Raw genomic sequence first — 20,314 nt, 5'->3', positions numbered from 1 at the left:
CTCACTATTCTGCTGGTACAGTCACTGTGTACATACATTACATTACTTATCCTGTATTATACCCCAGAGCTGCGCTCGCTATTCTGCTGGAGCAGTCACTGTGTACATACATTACTTATCCTGTATTATACTCCAGAGCTGCGCTCACTACTCTGCTGGTACAGTCACTGTGTACATACATTACATTACTTATCCTGTATTATACCCCAGAGCTGCGCTCGCTATTCTGCTGGAGCAGTCACTGTGTACATACATTACTTATCCTGTATTATACTCCAGAGCTGCGCTCACTACTCTGCTGGTACAGTCTCTGTGTACATACATTACATTACTTATCCTGTATTATACTCCAGAGCTGCGCTCACTACTCTGCTGGTACAGTCACTGTGTACATACATTACATTACTTATCCTGTATTATACTCCAGAGCTGCGCTCACTATTCTGCTGGTGCAGTCACTGTGTACATACATTACATTACTTATCCTGTATTATACTCCAGAGCTGCGCTCACTATTCTGCTGGTACAGTCACTGTGTACATACATTACATTACTTATCCTGTATTATACTCCAGAGCTGCGCTCACTATTCTGCTGGTGCAGTCACTGTGTACATACATTACATTACTTATCCTGTATTATACTCCAGAGCTGCGCTCACTATTCTGCTGGTACAGTCACTGTGTATAATATGTATTGTATATGGAGATGTATAATGTGTGTGACTTCCAGACCTGAGGAATCCTGGAGCCCAACAAACTCACCAACCTAATGGCAGATGTGGCGAAGACCTGTCCATTGGAGCCGACGCTGAGCACGATAATGGACGCTATGACCACGATGAGATCTGGAGGGAGGAGGAGTTACATGTGTTATTATTTCCTGTCAGTCTAATGGACAATCCCTTTAAATGTAAGTGATCTGTGGCCTGGTGGATACAGACGTGCCCTGGGTGACCGATCCCTCAGATTGATGGCACTTTGGGTCGGTGCCTTTTTAAGTCTCTATAAGGGGGATGAGGCCCCTGGACAGTCGGGCACAGATGGGTGCAGTGCGGGGTCTCCAGATATGAAGAGTGCCCCCAGTTACAATGGTGGGATCTGGGTATATAGAGGAGGGGTCTTTGGGATCCCTAAGTGATTAGGGCCCAGGTGTGACTACGTGTCCTGCACCCCCTGTAACTGCCCCCCCTAGACACCAGACCGCAGCATCTCCGTCACCAGAACCGGAGTCCACAGCGCCTATTGTCTGCTACAGAGGGGTGTGCAGCGCGCCCTATACATCTGCCTGACAGCTCACCCTATAGCTCTACAGGAGCCGCTCACCGATTATGGAGATGGGCTTCCGCGCAAAACGTATCCGGCCCTTGAAGCCGACATATTTACTGCGGCAGCCTGCCGACCACAGCCGCACCAGGTACTCGGCACCGAAAAACACCACCAGGACGATCTCCTGCAAGACAGAAATGGTTATAGGAGACCAAAACAATATATGCAGTATAACTCAGGAATAGCATGCCAAAAATACAGTAAAGACTGACACTATGGAGGGAGGGGACAAAATATAACTCATAACAGTGCGCAGGTTTACAGGGAATCTGGGGGACAACCCCTGTGTGTTACATGGGGAGGAACAGGCAGAAGGTAAGTGAGCCCCTGTCCCCACACAGGATCATTCATGGACAGTCTGGGATTTGTAGTGCTACTCACCATCCAGAAGAGAGTCCCAGTGGCAAATTCAGAATAATGTTCAATGGTGGACAAGACACTGAATATCAGACAGATGAGGACGAGGAGGAACCTGCCGGAATAGAGCAAGAGGGGAGATGGTAATAGTAAGGCGGCCATGTATATGTGATGTGTGAGGGGTATATACTAATCATCATCCACAGCCAGGCAATATACATGGAGATAAGGGGAGCAGGGGCGCCGCTAATCACTGAGCAAGTCTGTCTAAGCCAATGGGATACTGTCTGCTGAGCCACTGTATCTAAGTCTATCGTGTGATACTGTATACTGAGCTGTGTATCTAATCCTATCCTGTGTGATACTGTATACTGAGCTGTGTATCTAATCCTATCCTGTGTGATACTGTATACTGAGCTGTATCTAATCCTATCCTGTGTGATACTGTATACTGAGCTGTGTATCTAATCCTATCCTGTGTGATACTGTATACTGAGCTGTATCTAATCCTATCCTGTGTGATACTGTATACTGAGCTGTGTATCTAAGTCTATCGTGTGATACTGTATACTGAGCTGTGTATCTAATCCTATCCTGTGTAATACTGTCTGCTGAGCCACTGTATCTAAGTCTATCGTGTGATACTGTATACTGAGCTGTGTATCTAATCCTATCCTGTGTGATACTGTATACTGAGCTGTGTATCTAATCCTATCCTGTGTGATACTGTATACTGAGCTGTATCTAATCCTATCCTGTGTGATACTGTATACTGAGCTGTGTATCTAATCCTATCCTGTGTGATACTGTATACTGAGCTGTATCTAATCCTATCCTGTGTGATACTGTATACTGTGCTGTATCTAATCCTATCCTGTGTGATACTGTATACTGAGCTGTGTATCTAATCCTATCCTGTGTGATACTGTATACTGAGCTGTGTATCTAAGTCTATCGTGTGATACTGTATACTGAGCTGTGTATCTAATCCTATCCTGTGTGATACTGTATACTGAGCTGTGTATCTAATCCTATCCTGTGTGATACTGTATACTGAGCTGTATCTAATCCTATCCTGTGTGATACTGTATACTGAGCTGTGTATCTAATCCTATCCTGTGTGATACTGTATACTGAGCGGTGTATCTAATCCTATCCTGTGTGATACTGTATACTGAGCTGTATCTAATCCTATCCTGTGTGATACTGTATACTAAGCTGTGTAGCTAATCCTATCCTGTGTGATACTGTATACTGAGCCGTGTATCTAATCCTATCCTGTGTGATACTGTATACTGAGCTGTGTATCTAATCCTATCCTGTGTGATACTGTATACTGAGCGGTGTATCTAATCCTATCCTGTGTGATACTGTATACTGAGCTGTGTATCTAATCCTATCCTGTGTGATACTGTATACTAAGCTGTGTATCTAATCCTATCCTGTGTGATACTGTATACTGAGCTGTGTATCTAATCCTATCCTGTGTGATACTGTATACTGAGCTGTATCTAATCCTATCCTGTGTGATACTGTATACTGAGCTGTGTATCTAATCCTATCCTGTGTGATACTGTATACTGAGCTGTGTATCTAATCCTATCCTGTGTGATACTGTATACTGAGCTGTGTATCTAATCCTATCCTGTGTGATACTGTATACTGAGCTGTGTATCTAATCCTATCCTGTGATACTGTATACTGAGCTGTGTATCTAATCCTATCCTGTGTGATACTGTATACTGAGCTGTGTATCTAATCCTATCCTGTGTGATACTGTATACTGAGCTGTGTATCTAATCCTATCCTGTGTGATAATGTATACTGAGCTGTGTATCTAATCCTATCCTGTGTGATACCGTATACTGAGCTGTGTATCTAATCCTATCCTGTGTGATACCGTATACTGAGCTGTGTATCTAATCCTATCCTGTGTGATACTGTATACTGAGCTGTGTATCTAATCTTATGTGTGATACTGTATACTGAGCTGTATCTAATCCTATCCTGTGTGATACTGTATACTGAGCTGTGTATCTAAGTCTATCGTGTGATACTGTATACTAAGCTGTGTATCTAATCCTATCCTGTGTGATACTGTATACTGAGCTGTGTATCTAATCCTATCCTGTGTGATACTGTATACTGAGCTGTGTATCTAATCCTATCCTGTGTGATACTGTATACTGAGCTGTATCTAATCCTATCCTGTGTGATACTGTATACTGAGCTGTATCTAATCCTATCCTGTGTGATACTGTATACTGAGCTGTGTATCTAATCCTATCCTGTGTGATACTGTATACTGAGCTGTGTATCTAATCCTATCCTGTGTGATACTGTACACTGAGCTGTGTATCTAATCCTATCCTGTGTGATACTGTATACTGAGCTGTGTATCTAATCCTATCCTGTGTGATACTGTATACTGAGCTGTGTATCTAATCCTATCCTGTGATACTGTATACTGAGCTGTGTATCTAATCCTATCCTGTGTGATACTGTATACTGAGCTGTGTATCTAATCCTATCCTGTGTGATACTGTATACTGAGCTGTGTATCTAATCCTATCCTGTGTGATAATGTATACTGAGCTGTGTATCTAATCCTATCCTGTGTGATACCGTATACTGAGCTGTGTATCTAATCCTATCCTGTGTGATACCGTATACTGAGCTGTGTATCTAATCCTATCCTGTGTGATACTGTATACTGAGCTGTGTATCTAATCTTATGTGTGATACTGTATACTGAGCTGTATCTAATCCTATCCTGTGTGATACTGTATACTGAGCTGTGTATCTAAGTCTATCGTGTGATACTGTATACTAAGCTGTGTATCTAATCCTATCCTGTGTGATACTGTATACTGAGCTGTGTATCTAATCCTATCCTGTGTGATACTGTATACTGAGCTGTGTATCTAATCCTATCCTGTGTGATACTGTATACTGAGCTGTATCTAATCCTATCCTGTGTGATACTGTATACTGAGCTGTATCTAATCCTATCCTGTGTGATACTGTATACTGAGCTGTATCTAATCCTATCCTGTGTGATACTGTATACTGAGCTGTGTATCTAATCCTATCCTGTGTGATACTGTATACTGAGCTGTGTATCTAATCCTATCCTGTGTGATACTGTATACTGAGCTGTGTATCTAATCCTATCCTGTGTGATACTGTATACTGAGCTGTGTATCTAATCCTATCCTGTGTGATACTGTATACTGAGCTGTGTATCTAATCCTATCCCGTGTGATACTGTATACTGAGCTGTATCTAATCCTATCCCATGTGATACTGTATACTGAGCTGTATCTAATCCTATCCTGTGTGATACTGTATACTGAGCTGTATCTAATCCTATCCTGTGTGACACTGTATACTGAGCTATGTATCTAATCCTATCCTGTGTGATACTGTATACTGAGCTGTGTATCTAATCCTATCCTGTGTGACACTGTATACTGAGCTATGTATCTAATCCTATCCTGTGTGATATTGTATACTGAGCTGTATCTAATCCTATCCTGTGTGATACTGTATACTGAGCTGTATCTAATCCTATCCTGTGTGATACAGTATACTGAGCGGTGTATCTAATCCTCTCCCCTCCATACCTGAGGCCTGCAGTATCTGCTATACATTGAGCTCGGCCATACTTGTAAACCTTCCTCATACAGTGAGTAATACGACCGTAGCTTTACCGTACGCGGCGCCCTCCTCTGCTCAGAACTGGGCCTTATTATTCTTCCCAAGAAAAGTAATTAAAATTAGCTGAATTATTAATGAGGAAATGACTAACGCCTGGTGTAATTAACCCCTGCACCGCTGAGCGCCATAATGAGCCCCCATGGCCGCTGCGCACAGTTTGTGAATCGAGCAGCGTCACGTGGATCCGGGGATTAGGAGGCGGCCATCAATTAATCATCAGACAGCTGGGATTACACACATTCCCGGATTACAGGCTGGAAAGATGTCCCCATGTGTGAAGCGCGAGATATGGGGGGAGCGACATGGTGGTGATAGAGGGGTGCGGGGGCCCTGCTCCGGGTGCTATAGTCGTCATGTATAGGTGTATGTAAGGGGGCACAGGTCAGCTCTATAGGTGTAGCCGTATATTATAGGGGCACAGGTCAGGTATATGGGTATCGGGATATAAGAGAGGGGGACAGGTCAGGTATACGGGTATCGGGATATAATAGAGGGGGACAGGTCAGGTATATGGGTATCGGGATACAATAGAGGGGGACAGGTCAGGTATACGGGTATCGGGATATAATAGAGGGGGACAGGTCAGGTATACGGGTATCGGGATATAAGAGAGGGGGACAGGTCAGGTATACGGGTATCGGGATACAATAGAGGGGGACAGGTCAGGTATACGGGTATCGGGATATAATAGATGGGGACAGGTCAGGTATACGGGTATCGGGATATAATAGATGGGGACAGGTCAGGTATATGGGTATCGGGATATAAGAGAGGGGGACAGGTCAGGTATATGGGTATCGGGATATAATAGAGGGGCACAGGTCAGGTATATGGGTATCGGGATATAATAGAGGGGGACAGGTCAGGTATACGGGTATCGGGATATAATAGAAGGGCACAGGTCAGGTATACGGGTATCAGGATACAATAGAGGGGGACAGGTCAGGTATATGGGTATCGGGATATAATAGAGGGGGACAGGTCAGGTATATGGGTATCGGGATATAATAGAGGGGGACAGGTCAGGTATACGGGTATCGGGATATAATAGAGGGGGACAGGTCAGGTATACGGGTATCGGGATATAATAAAGGGGGACAGGTCAGGTATACGGGTATCGGGATATAATAGAGGGGGACAGGTCAGGTATACGGGTATCGGGATATAATAGAGGGGGACAGGTCAGGTATATGGGTATCGGGATATAATAGAGGGGGACAGGTCAGGTATACGGGTATTGGGATATAATAGAGGGGCACAGGTCAGGTATACGGGTATCGGGATATAATAGAGGGGCACAGGTCAGGTATACGGGTATCGGGATATAATAGATGGGGACAGGTCAGGTATACGGGTATCGGGATATAATAAAGGGGGACAGGTCAGGTATACGGGTATCGGGATATAATAGATGGGGACAGGTCAGGTATATGGGTATCGGGATATAATAGAGGGGGACAGGTCAGGTATATGGGTATCGGGATATAATAGAGGGGGACAGGTCAGGTATACAGGTATCGGGATATAATAGAGGGGGACAGGTCAGGTATACGGGTATCGGGATATAATAAAGGGGGACAGGTCAGGTATACGGGTATCGGGATATAATAGATGGGGACAGGTCAGGTATACGGGTATCGGGATATAATAGATGGGGACAGGTCAGGTATACGGGTATCGGGATATAATAGATGGGGACAGGTCAGGTATACGGGTATCGGGATATATTAGAGGGGCACAGGTCAGGTATATGGGTATCGGGATATATTAGAGGGGCACAGGTCAGGTATATGGGTATCGGGATATATTAGAGGGGCACAGGTCGGCTCTATAGGTATAGCAGTATATTAGAGGGGCACAGGTCGGCTCTATAGGTATAGCAGTATATTAGAGGGGCACAGGTCGGCTCTATAGGTATAGCAGTATATTAGAGGGGCACAGGTCAGGTATACGGGTATTGGGATATATTAGAGTGATACAGGTACGTATAGAGCGCCCATAGCAGGAGGGCACGCAGTGTGGGGTCCAGGCGAGTGGCGGCGGGCACAGCGGACGTGTCTGGCCACACTGTGTTAAGTACAGGACTCGGGCCCTGTCTGTGTGTAATGTTAGATTAGAACAACTGTAACCTCTAAATAAAAGATGAAGAGATCAAGACACAGCTAATCCGAGCGGCGCAGTGTGTCAGGGTGAGGCCTATGACATGCAACCCCTGACACGCACACCTGACAGACGTATGACATGTCACAGACACACAACACGCAGCCCTGACAGACACGGAGGACTCGGGGCAGCCCCGGGCAGATGGCAGAGGTATACGGGGCATCTCCTGACATAACTACCGTATATAAAAGATAATACAATATATACTTTATATATACAGCACTACAACCCCCAATGTGACCCGACTACTGAACCTTACTATAATACAATCCTAATATATTCTATACACTACAACCCCCAATATGACCCGACCCCGGACATGACCATAATACAATCCTAATATACTGTATACATGGAAAACTACAACCCCCAACATGACCACAATACAGTCCTATACAGTAACGCAGCCACATGCCCTGAGCTCTTAATCACTGCACCACCCTCCCATTATAATCCATCAGACATGTGCCCGCCTGTAGGTGCCAGGTCCACTTTATGTCAATCCGCCATTTGTTGATGGTGCCAATGATCAGATTTTATGTGTGGCCATGTGGCGCCTGTAATACACAGGATAGTGGATCTAACCGTGCGTCTGTCCATACACCCCACTATTATTCAGTTATGGACGCTGGAGTCACTTACACCCTATTAGGGTATAGTGGGGGGGTCTCACGTCCTTATCTCTCTCTACAGGACCCAACACATCCATGTTATACATGGACATCCTACTGTGTAATTCCTGATTGCTCCTGTGGAGGTGCTGTAAGGACATTGAATGCTTCTCCCCCACATATTACAGATGATTACTGGGGGCCTTAAGAGCAGAATCTACAACAATTACTGTTTTGCTCTAATATACAGACACTCTCATCATCTCCGGCTTGTGTACAGTTTCCGAGAAGCGGCTGTTCCCTGACGCTCGGCCCCTCCTGACTGTCTGAGGTGTGAAGTCACCGAGCATTAAATCTTAATATGTTTCCATCTTCGCACAGGAGGTTCATTAGAAGGTGTCAGAGCCAAAAATAAGGAGCCCGTGTCATATAACTACAACTCCCAGCAAGTCAGAAATATATAACAGTCAGAACACAGAGGCCGAAGTATACAAGAGAATAACCAGAGAGGAAGACAAAGCAGCCGAGTCTATTATCTCTGTACTGTGACATCACTGTGTGTATTATCTCTGTACTGTGACATCACTGTGTGTATTATCCTGTACTGTGACATCACTGTGTGTATTATCTCTGTACTGTGACATCACTGTGTGTATTATCTCTGTACTGTGACATCACTGTGTGTATTATCCCTGTACTGTGACATCACTGTGTGTATTATCCTGTACTGTGACATCACTGTGTGTATTATTCTGTACTGTGACATCACTGTGTGTATTATCTCTGTACTGTGACATCACTGTGTGTATTATCTCTGTACTGTGACATCACTGTGTGTATTATCTCTGTACTGTGACATCACTGTGTGTATTATCTCTGTACTGTGACATCACTGTGTGTATTATCCTGTACTGTGACATCACTGTGTGTATTATCCCTGTACTGTGACATCACTGTGTGTATTATCCTGTACTGTGACATCACTGTGTGTATTATTCTGTACTGTGACATCACTGTGTGTATTATCTCTGTACTGTGACATCACTGTGTGTATTATCTCTGTACTGTGACATCACTGTGTGTATTATCTCTGTACTGTGACATCACTGTGTGTATTATCTCTGTACTGTGACATCACTGTGTTTATTATCCTGTACTGTGACATCACTGTGTGTATTATCCCTGTACTGTGACATCACTGTGTGTATTATCTCTGTACTGTGACATCACTGTGTGTATTATCTCTGTACTGTGACATCACTGTGTGTATTATCCTGTACTGTGACATCACTGTGTGTATTATCCTGTACTGTGACATCACTGTGTGTATTATCCTGTACTGTGACATCACTGTGTGTATTATCCTTGTACTGTGACATCACTGTGTGTATTATCTCTGTACTGAGACATCACTGTGTGTATTATCCTGTACTGTGACATCACTGTGTGTATTATCTCTGTACTGTGACATCACTGTGTGTATTATCTCTACTGTGACATCACTGTGTGTATTATCTCTGTACTGTGACATCACTGTGTATTATCCTGTACTGTGACATCACTGTATTATCCTGTACTGTGACATCACTGTGTGTATTATCTCTGTACTGTGACATCACTGTGTGTATTATCCTGTACTGTGACATCACTGTGTGTATTATCTCTGTACTGTGACATCACTGTGTGTATTATCCTGTACTGTGACATCACTGTGTGTATTATCTCTGTACTGTGACATCACTGTGTGTATTATCCCTGTACTGTGACATCACTGTGTGTATTATCCTGTACTGTGACATCACTGTGTGTATTATCTCTGTACTGAGACATCACTGTGTGTATTATCTCTGTACTGTGACATCACTGTGTGTATTATCTCTGTACTGTGACATCACTGTGTATTATCCTGTACTGTGACATCACTGTGTGTATTATCCTGTACTGTGACATCACTGTGTGTATTATCTCTGTACTGTGACATCACTGTGTATTATCCTGTACTGTGACATCACTGTGTGTATTATCCTGTACTGTGACATCACTGTGTGTATTATCTCTGTACTGTGACATCACTGTGTGTATTATCCCTGTACTGTGACATCACTGTGTGTATTATCTCTGTACTGTGACATCACTGTGTGTATTATCCTGTACTGTGACATCACTGTGTGTATTATCCTGTACTGTGACATCACTGTGTGTATTATCCTGTACTGTGACATCACTGTGTGTATTATCCCTGTACTGTGACATCACTGTGTGTATTATCTCTGTACTGTGACATCACTGTGTGTATTATCTCTGTACTGTGACATCACTGTGTGTATTATCTCTGTACTGTGACATCACTGTGTGTATTATCCTGTACTGTGACATCACTGTGTGTATTATCCTGTACTGTGACATCACTGTGTGTATTATCCCTGTACTGTGACATCACTGTGTGTATTATCCTGTACTGTGACATCACTGTGTGTATTATCCCTGTACTGTGACATCACTGTGTGTATTATCTCTGTACTGTGACATCACTGTGTGTATTATCTCTGTACTGTGACATCACTGTGTGTATTATCTCTGTACTGTGACATCACTGTGTGTATTATCTCTGTACTGTGACATCACTGTGTGTATTATCCTGTACTGTGACATCACTGTATGTATTATCTCTGTACTGTGACATCACTGTGTGTATTATCCCTGTACTGTGACATCACTGTGTGTATTATCCCTGTACTGTGACATCACTGTGTATTATTCTGTACTGTGACATCACTGTGTGTATTATCTCTGTACTGTGACATCACTGTGTGTATTATCCTGTACTGTGACATCACTGTATGTATTATCTCTGTACTGTGACATCACTGTGTGTATTATCCCTGTACTGTGACATCACTGTGTGTATTATCCCTGTACTGTGACATCACTGTGTATTATTCTGTACTGTGACATCACTGTGTGTATTATCCTGTACTGTGACATCACTGTGTGTATTATCTCTGTACTGTGACATCACTGTGTGTATTATCCTGTACTGTGACATCACTGTGTGTATTATCCCTGTACTGTGACATCACTGTGTATTATTCTGTACTGTGACATCACTGTGTGTATTATCTCTGTACTGTGACATCACTGTGTGTATTATCTCTGTACTGTGACATCACTGTGTGTATTATCTCTGTACTGTGACATCACTGTGTGTATTATCTCTGTACTGTGACATCACTGTGTGTATTATCTCTGTACTGTGACATCACTGTGTGTATTATCTCTGTACTGTGACATCACTGTGTGTATTATCTCTGTACTGTGACATCACTGTGTGTATTATCTCTGTACTGTGACATCACTGTGTGTATTATCCCTGTACTGTGACATCACTGTGTGTATTATCTCTGTACTGTGACATCACTGTGTGTATTATCCTGTACTGTGACATCACTGTGTGTATTATCCCTGTACTGTGACATCACTGTGTGTATTATCCTGTACTGTGACATCACTTTCCCCTGACATCAGGTTGCTGCGGGCTCTTTGATAAGTCAGATGTAGCAGAGCTGAGTGGGCGCAGTGGTCGGTGTGCAGATGCCATGTGGCGCCCTCTCAGGAGCTGATCATATCCTCACCCGCACATCGCACATCATGTGGATAAAGCTGCAGATTATCCCGGCCACTCACTGCAACATCTGCAGCGCTGACACGGCTTATCCACACGCCAGGATTAGAGCCCTCTGTCCTCGAAAGAGGGGCCGATCCCAAAACTTGGCAGGAGACCATGGCAAAAATCCTGGATGGAGGGACAGGGGGCCATGGGGGCAGGGGGCGCCGCTGTACTCCTCTGCAGCACGGAAGGGGTTAACTGAGGGTATCGGAGATTTATGGATGGCACCTAACCTGCAGTGTAAAGTATGGGGGGTTGCATCGCCCATCGTGTGCCCTTAAAGTTTTTGTTATATGGAGAACTTTAACGGGTGTCTTAAAGTGATGGTAACAGATTCGGAAGCATTGCTGCAATTTTTGCACTTGTCCAGCATGACAGTCACGTGACCAACATCCGCCATGACGCCTAATACTCATCATTATATACAAAATATGCATAAATTTATTCATTACAGTAAATGAGGTTGTTATCTGCTGTAAAACCGCCATGCTTTACCCTGCAGCAATGTGTAAGAGTCACGAATAACAGCGTGGGCTATAGAAATCTATAAAGTTACTAAACTCTATGATATAAGTGACCGCCGATACGGGGACGGACGCCATTTTGTGCGCACAGACCACCACAATTTTACCAACACTTGAGGATCTGCACATGTACACATACATAGAGGATTGAGAGAATTAAAGGGTGTGTACACCTTTAAAAATCGGTCTATTGAATTGAAATGGGTCACAAGATGTTATAGATGGGGGTGGTCGATAAGCGGAGACCCCCAAATTTATTAGATGGAGGGACTGACGGACCCTGGTGACCATCGCACCCCCCCTGTCCCCCAACGCTACATCATTATCTTTAGTCTGAAGGGTCACTACAGTGAGGTGAAGTTTGGGGGTCTTGGCTCATGGACCCCCCCTCACCCCGCCCATACAGTGTCCTGACCCATCACAAGATTATTTAAAGAGACGGCGGCGTTATTAGACTGGCGGATTTTTTTGGATTTTCTACACCAGTGACTGACTCCCCCCCCCATCTGATATGGCAGATAACAGAGAACTGTAGAGCGTGCAAAAATGGAGAGAGGGAGGTTTGTGTCCCTGGGAGGGAGCCCATCAGCATGTAAGGGGTAATTTCCCACCACGTGCCTAGTCGCTACATCCCCACTATCTAAAAGGATTTGGGCTGGTCAGGCTGGCTCATACACATGGAGAGTGCTGTGGACAGATGTAGCAGAGCTAATGCAGTAAGACTCCCGATCTCATGGATCCACCATATATTTCAGTGTATGAAGAGATCCATCAAAATGGACAAAAATAGGACATGACCCAACGGATCATCAACATAACAGTCATGTGAATAGCCCCCATTTACAGACACTGAAAATAATGCTGCCGTGTGACGCCGCTAATAAAACCGCCATCATGGAGACATTACTCACTATAGTGTGAATGTAGCCTCAGTCTGTGCCATCTTACTGTATAATAAAGACAATGTAATGTGATCCAGAAGCATCGTGATATACTCAGCTCTGCTACATCTGACAAATCTATTACAATCCGATATACTCAGCTCTGCTACATCTGACAAATCTATTACAATCCGATATACTCAGCTCTGCTACATCTGACAAATCTATTACTATCCGATATACTCAGCTCTGCTACATCTGACAAATCTATTACTATCCGATATACTCAGCTCTGCTACATCTGACAAATCTATTACTATCCAATATACTCAGCTCTGCTACATGTACACAGCTATAATACATGTGATGAACCCAGCACTGCTAGAAATGATAAAAGTGGCCCTGACATATCTGACAAACTCAGCTCTGCTAAATCTGACATACTCAACTTTTCTACTTCTAATAAACTCACTACATGTGATATACTCAGCTCTGCTACTCCTTATACGTTCAGTCTCAGTACATGTGACAAACTCAGCTTTCCTACATGTGATAAAACTTTTGCTATTTGACAAAATTAGCACTAATACAGCTAATAAACGCATTCTCTGTACATGTGACACACTCAGCTCTGCTACTTCTGATGTGACACACTCAGCTCTGCTACTCTCGGTCTTCCTCCATGTGATGTGCCCAGCTAGACCTGATAAACATACATAATGGATGGATTGGGGTGAGAGCCGCCCCTCCTGGCCTCCCTCCAGTGCCCGCTGTGCCCAGGGTGCCCGCTGGTACTCACACGCTGAAGTGGTAGATGAAGCAGCGCCACCCGCTGGGCCTCTCCAGGAAGTTGTAGATGTCGCCCTGCATGCTGGTGCGGGTCAGGTAGTGCCGGTAGAAGCTCCGCGGGGTCGGTTCTGCTGGGCTGTCCTTGGGGCCCCCGGCCGGGCCGCTCACCTGCACTGTGGGATCCTGGGCCGAGCAGGGGCTCCCGGAGCCATTGTTTAAGGGGGGCTCCGCACTGAGGGCCACAGAGGAGTAGTGCCTGGGGTCCGGAGCAGGGGGCGCTGTGTAGCGGCTGTAGAGGGGGAGCCCCCTGCACTCCCCCGGATCGCACGACATGCCGCAGACTGCCGCTGATCAATATTTCACATCCTCACAGGTCGGTGTTAGATTGCACGATCCCGGGGGACCTGATCCCTCTTATCACCGCCGTGTCACCCGCTGTCACTGCTGTCACTGCTGTCACTCATGGCTGGCAATAGAGAGAACAACACAAGGTCACACGGGCGGTCAGAAACCGCAAGAGAACCGCCACATACCAGAGCTCTGCTTACTGTCAGTGAGACCAGACTGATACATTGTAACAAACATCCAGCCCTGCACACACCTGATACATTGTAAGTGACTATTATATCCAGACTGATACATTGTAACAAACATCCAGCCCTGCACACACCTGATACATTGTAAGTGACTATTATATCCAGACTGATACATTGTAACAAACATCCAGCCCTGTACACACCTGACTGACGCATTGTAACAGTCTCCCCGCACAGCCGCCGTGTTTATCTCACAGACTTGATCCAATTGTAACAAACTCTCAGCTGTGAGAAGTTTTAGGCATGGACAGATTGTCACTGACAGCAAGCAGAGATATGATATAGTGGGCAGGTCTGCAGAGCATCTCAGCAAATACTTAATGCAGTTTATAGGAGGATACTAGATGTCAGCAGATGATTGCACCCTTGTCCCGGCTCTGCAGAACATTGCACCGTACATTACTGACAGCTCCAATACTAAATGTCAGCACACATAACACAACAGCAGGCAGGTATAGATATAGGGTCTGCAGAACATTGCACCACACATTCAGTGCACGCTGCCCCCTGCTTACACCCCTACCCCATACCTGTCACCTCTCTACCAAGGCTGACCCCAGCCATCAGGACCAGCTCTACATTTGGGGAGGGGGTTTCAGTTTTTACTATAAGTCCCCGCACCGATCACTGCCCTATACATGCTCCAGGACTCTGCAGAGCATTGCACTGTATAGTAAATACAACTTTCTGCTATACCCCTACATAGGACACCCATATACCTGCCCGCCCCCGTACCCGCCTACCCCATGGCCCCCACTCAGTGTGCCCTCAGTGCTCCGGGGCTCTGCAGAGCATCGCACTGTGGCACTGTATGTATTACCTGCCGGTCTGTGCCCTCTGCTCTGCCCGGTGTCTTCACTGATCCCTGCGCTTCGTTGCTATTAATCCTTTTTAATACTAGGAGGGCGAGGATGGCGAGGAGGGCGAGGATGGCGAGGATGGCGACTCCCTGAGTTTTGCCCGCAGCACCTGGCGCACAGTGTGGGCTCACTGTGTCCTTGCTGCAGGCTCGGGCTCTGTCCCCTCCCCCCGCTCAGTCACTGTCACTCCCCATCCATCCTGGCCATCGCCGTCCTACCAGCACCTGTGCGCCCATTGTCTCACTCCTAGGCGGGATTACGGCGCTCCAGGTATTAGCGAACCACAAGTTCCAGCAATTCCTGTTGCAGGCTCTACCAATAACCACTCACTGGGCGATGGACATTCACTTATTGCCTTGCAAAGTCCATCAGATTGGGGGCTGCATGCAGAGCGTTGCACCTTTACAAGGTGGCAGTGCCCAGAGGGTGCCGGTCTGAGGTGGCAGCGCCCCCCGCAGGGATCACCTAGGTAAGGCTGCAGATGGTCAACTATCAGCGACTGCAATGGAAGGAATCACTACCTGCCAGGGGGCAACGGGTCGTCTTGTGGGCAGAGATCATAGATGACAGCACCCCCCCCCCCCCCCCCGGCAGCATGGGGGGGATTAGTGAAAGGTCACATGGAGATTAGGGGGAGGCGAATATCTGCACAACATCTGCAAACACCAGATCTGGGGGCACTGCCAGACCCAGGGCGGCCATCAGGGGACGTACCCGAGCTGCCCGGTGTACCTGTGACGGCTAGGCACAATGCTGGGCTATAGCATACATTATACTCCAATCACATCCAAAGCAGTACCCACAACTCTGCTGCAGGATTTGTGGGCCTGTACCCGAGCTGCCCGGTGCACCAGTGACGGCTAGACACAATGCTGGGCTATAGCATACATTATACTCCAATCACATCCAGAGCAGTATAGCTAGGCACAATGCTGGGCAGGTCACTTACCTTATTTATCACACACTGATCCTTCTGAGCTACAATATATAATACTCCAATCACATCCAAAGCAGCATTCAAGATTCTGCTGGCCTTTGATCACCTCTCAAGCTGAAGAATTTGCATCCACAAGCAGCAGTGACATCTCCTCACATTCTGTCCAGATCTTTTCCTTATCGCACATTGATCTTGTACTGCAAAGTATATCCAAAATGACTCTGGTGTCATAAATGAATGGGGCTGAGCTGCAATACCACACACAACCTGTGGGCAGGGGTGGCGCTGATTTTGGGAAGCAGCAGCCTCCTGATTGGTTTGTAGGCCCCCTCCTGTTTCCAGCCCCGAGGTCACTACAAGTCCCAGGCTGGACAGCTCCTTCCACCGCACATCTACAGTGCTGACATCTAGTGGCCAATACGAGAACTGCGATCCTTGACTCTAAATTTTTGTCCTTTTCTGCCTCCCTTCTGGACACTATACACTCCACAATCTGTCCCCTGGGATGTGGCAGAGGTCATGGGCGGATTCTCCACGTGAAGCGAATGCTCCTGTAACCATTACACCGTCTGTGTATAGTGAGCACCCCGGGGACACCTGACCCCCTGCGCGGGCTATCATTAGTCGTGGGCCCTGGGGACTTTTTGCTCGTGTCATTGTGCTGATGAAAGGCGCGGGCCGGTGTGAGGCTGCTGTGTGAGCGGAGGGATCGGGTGTCTGCGCCCAGGGCACGGATATTATATGAAATTCTGCTGTCACCTGAGGCTCACTCAATTACTCTAAGTGTCCTGTCATTGTGTTACGTGTGGGCACAAGGCGGGGGGCGGGGGGCCCTGCACACTGTGAATGTGCCACTCAGGTGCCAGCTGACTCACCCACAGGGGGAACACTCCAAAAATACAATAGGCGCCGACTCTGTATTCATGGGGCTAATTACTATGACTTATACTCCAGTCACTGCCAAAGCCGCATTCAACATTCTAACAGTTTGGCTGAATCACACAATGTCCAGTAACTTTGCATTCATTGTACTGATTGTTAAGGCTTATACTCCAGTCACAGCCAAAGCTGCAGTCAAAATTGCACAGATTGACCCAGCCCTAAAAGCATACAATTTTCAGTAACTCTGCATTCCTTGTACTGGTTCTTATGACTTATACTCCAGTCGCTACCAAATCTGCATTCAAATTTCAACTCAATGACCAAAGAGCTTGCATAAATGATATCATGTTTAGTAACCTCGCATTTGTTGCACTGCTTCTACTCTAGTCACAGTCAAAGCTGCCTTCAGAATTCTACACACTGACCCAGCCCTATGGTTGCTCTCTATTTGTCACTATTGTATCTCCCCTGGGGTAAACTCTACAACTCTCCGTATACAACGCAGCACAGAGTGATCTCTACAGGCAGCCATCAGGATGGGGACAGCAGCTTTGGCTGTGACTAGAGTAGAAGATAGAAATGTGCACTTATTGATATCGGTAAATTCCACAGTGAAGGTCGGAAAATCAGAAGTGACAAATAATTCAATAATTGATGCGTCTCGGAGTGATATATGAAAGCAAGAGAGCGCGAAGAGAACGGCGTTATCTCACACCGCGACTGCTATCTGGTGTCAGCTCAGTATCTGCCATCAGTCCAAAGACTCCAAACCCCAACTAATCTGATGGGCAGAAATCCTGCAGGTGAAAGAAAGGGGAATCTGTAGAAAAAGCCGCAAACACCCGCGTATCTAAGCTCCTGATGTGTGATACTGTGTACTGAGCTGTGTATCTAATCCTATCCTGTGTGATACTGTATACTGAGCTGTGTATCTAATCCTATCCTGTGTGATACTGTATACTGAGCTGTGTATCTAATCCTATCCTGTGTAATACTGTGTACTGAGCTGTGTATCTAATCCTATCCTGTGTGATACAGTATACTGAGCTGTGTATCTAATCCTCTCCTGTGTGATACTGTATACTGAGCTGTGTATCTAATCCTATCCTGTGTGATACTGCATACTGAGCTGTATCTAATCCTATCCTGTGTGATACTGTATACTGAGCTGTGTATCTAATCCTATCCTGTGTGATACTGTATACTGAGCTGTGTATCTAATCCTATCCTGTGTAATACTGTATACTGAGCTGTGTATCTAATCCTATCCTGTGTGATACTGTATACTGAGCTGTGTATCTAATCCTATCCTGTGTGATACTGTATACTGAGCTGTGTATCTAATCCTATCCTGTGTAATACTGTGTACTGAGCTGTGTATCTAATCCTATCCTGTGTGATACAGTATACTGAGCTGTGTATCTAATCCTCTCCTGTGTGATACTGTATACTGAGCTGTGTATCTAATCCTATCCTGTGTGATACTGCATACTGAGCTGTATCTAATCCTATCCTGTGTGATACTGTATACTGAGCTGTGTATCTAATCCTATCCTGTGTGATACTGTATACTGAGCTGTGTATCTAATCCTATCCTGTGTAATACTGTATACTGAGCTGTGTATCTAATCCTATCCTGTGTGATACTGTATACTGAGCTGTGTATCTAATCCTCTCCTGTGTGATACTGTATACTGAGCTGTGTATCTAATCCCATCCTGTGTAATACTGTATACTGAGCTGTGTATCTAATCCTATCCTGTGTGATACTGCATACTGAGCTGTATCTAATCCTATCCTGTGTGATACTGTATACTGAGCTGTGTATCTAATCCTATCCTGTGTGATACAGTATACCGAGCTGTGTATCTAATCCTATCCTGTGTGATACTGTATACTGAGCTGTATCTAATCCTATCCTGTGTGATACTGTATACTGAGCTGTGTATCTAATCCTATCCTGTGTGATACTGTATACTGAGCGCTGTATCTAATCCTATCCTGTGTGATACTGTATACTGAGCTGCTGTATCTAATCCTATCCTGTGTAATACTGTATACTGAGCTGTGTATCTAATCCTATCCTGTGTGATACTGTATACTGAGCTGTGTATCTAATCCTATCCTGTGTGATACTGTATACTGAGCTGTGTATCTAATCCTATCCTGTGTGATACTGTATACTGAGCTGTGTATCTAATCCTATCCTGTGTAATACTGTATACTGAGCTGTGTATCTAATCCTATCCTGTGTGATACTGTATACTGAGCTGTGTATCTAATCCTATCCTGTGTGATACTGTATACTGAGCTGTGTATCTAATCCCATCCTGTGTGATACTGTATACTGAGCTGTGTATCTAATCCCATCCTGTGTGATACTGTATACTGAGCTGTGTATCTAATCCTCTCCTGTGTGGTACTGTCTGCTGAGCTGTATCTAATCCTATCCTGTGTGATACTGTCTACTGAGCTGTGTATCTAATCCTATCCTGTGTGATACTGTATACTGAGCTGTATCTAATCCTATCCTGTGTGATACTGTATACTGAGCTGTGTATCTAATCCTATCCTGTGTGATACTGTATACTGAGCTGTGTATCTAATCCTCTCCTGTGTGATACTGTATACTGAGCCGTGTATCTAATCCTATCCTGTGTGATACTGTATACTGAGCTGTGTATCTAATCCTATCCTGTGTGATACTGTATACTGAGCTGTGTATCTAATCCTGTCCTGTGTGATACTGTATACTGATCTGTGTATCTAATCCTATCCTGTGTGATACTGTATACTGAGCTGTATCTAATCCTCTCCTGTGTGATACTGTATACTGAGCTGTGTATCTAATCCTATCCTGTGTGATACAGTATACCGAGCTGTGTATCTAATCCTATCCTGTGTGATACTGTATACTGAGCTGTGTATCTAATCCTATCCTGTGTGATACTGTATACAGAGCTGTGTATCTAATCCTATCCTGTGTGATACTGTATACT

The 20,314-nt window shown here is 45.2% G+C and overlaps 1 protein-coding gene across 1 annotated transcript in view; it reads right to left on the bottom strand.

Moving 5' to 3' along the window:
* LOC142204149 (potassium voltage-gated channel subfamily KQT member 1-like) overlaps positions 1-15,529 on the bottom strand; it is a 39,702-nt gene extending 24,173 nt beyond the window's left edge. Inside the window, exons 1-5 of the mRNA XM_075275432.1 lie at positions 15,457-15,529; positions 14,051-14,506; positions 1,710-1,800; positions 1,326-1,452; positions 769-847 (exon numbers count right to left, since the gene is read on the bottom strand). Of these exons, the coding sequence (XP_075131533.1) occupies positions 769-847; positions 1,326-1,452; positions 1,710-1,800; positions 14,051-14,373 (620 nt within the window). The 5' untranslated portion in view covers positions 14,374-14,506; positions 15,457-15,529. The remainder of the gene's footprint in view (positions 1-768; positions 848-1,325; positions 1,453-1,709; positions 1,801-14,050; positions 14,507-15,456) is intronic.
* Positions 15,530-20,314: the final 4,785 nt, after the last annotated feature.

The sequence above is a fragment of the Leptodactylus fuscus genome, chromosome 5, assembly GCF_031893055.1.
Source record: "Leptodactylus fuscus isolate aLepFus1 chromosome 5, aLepFus1.hap2, whole genome shotgun sequence".
NCBI classification, from domain to species: domain Eukaryota; kingdom Metazoa; phylum Chordata; class Amphibia; order Anura; family Leptodactylidae; genus Leptodactylus; species Leptodactylus fuscus.
The sequence above is the reverse complement of the archived record's forward strand: the minus strand, read 5'-3'. Positions and strand labels throughout refer to the sequence as shown.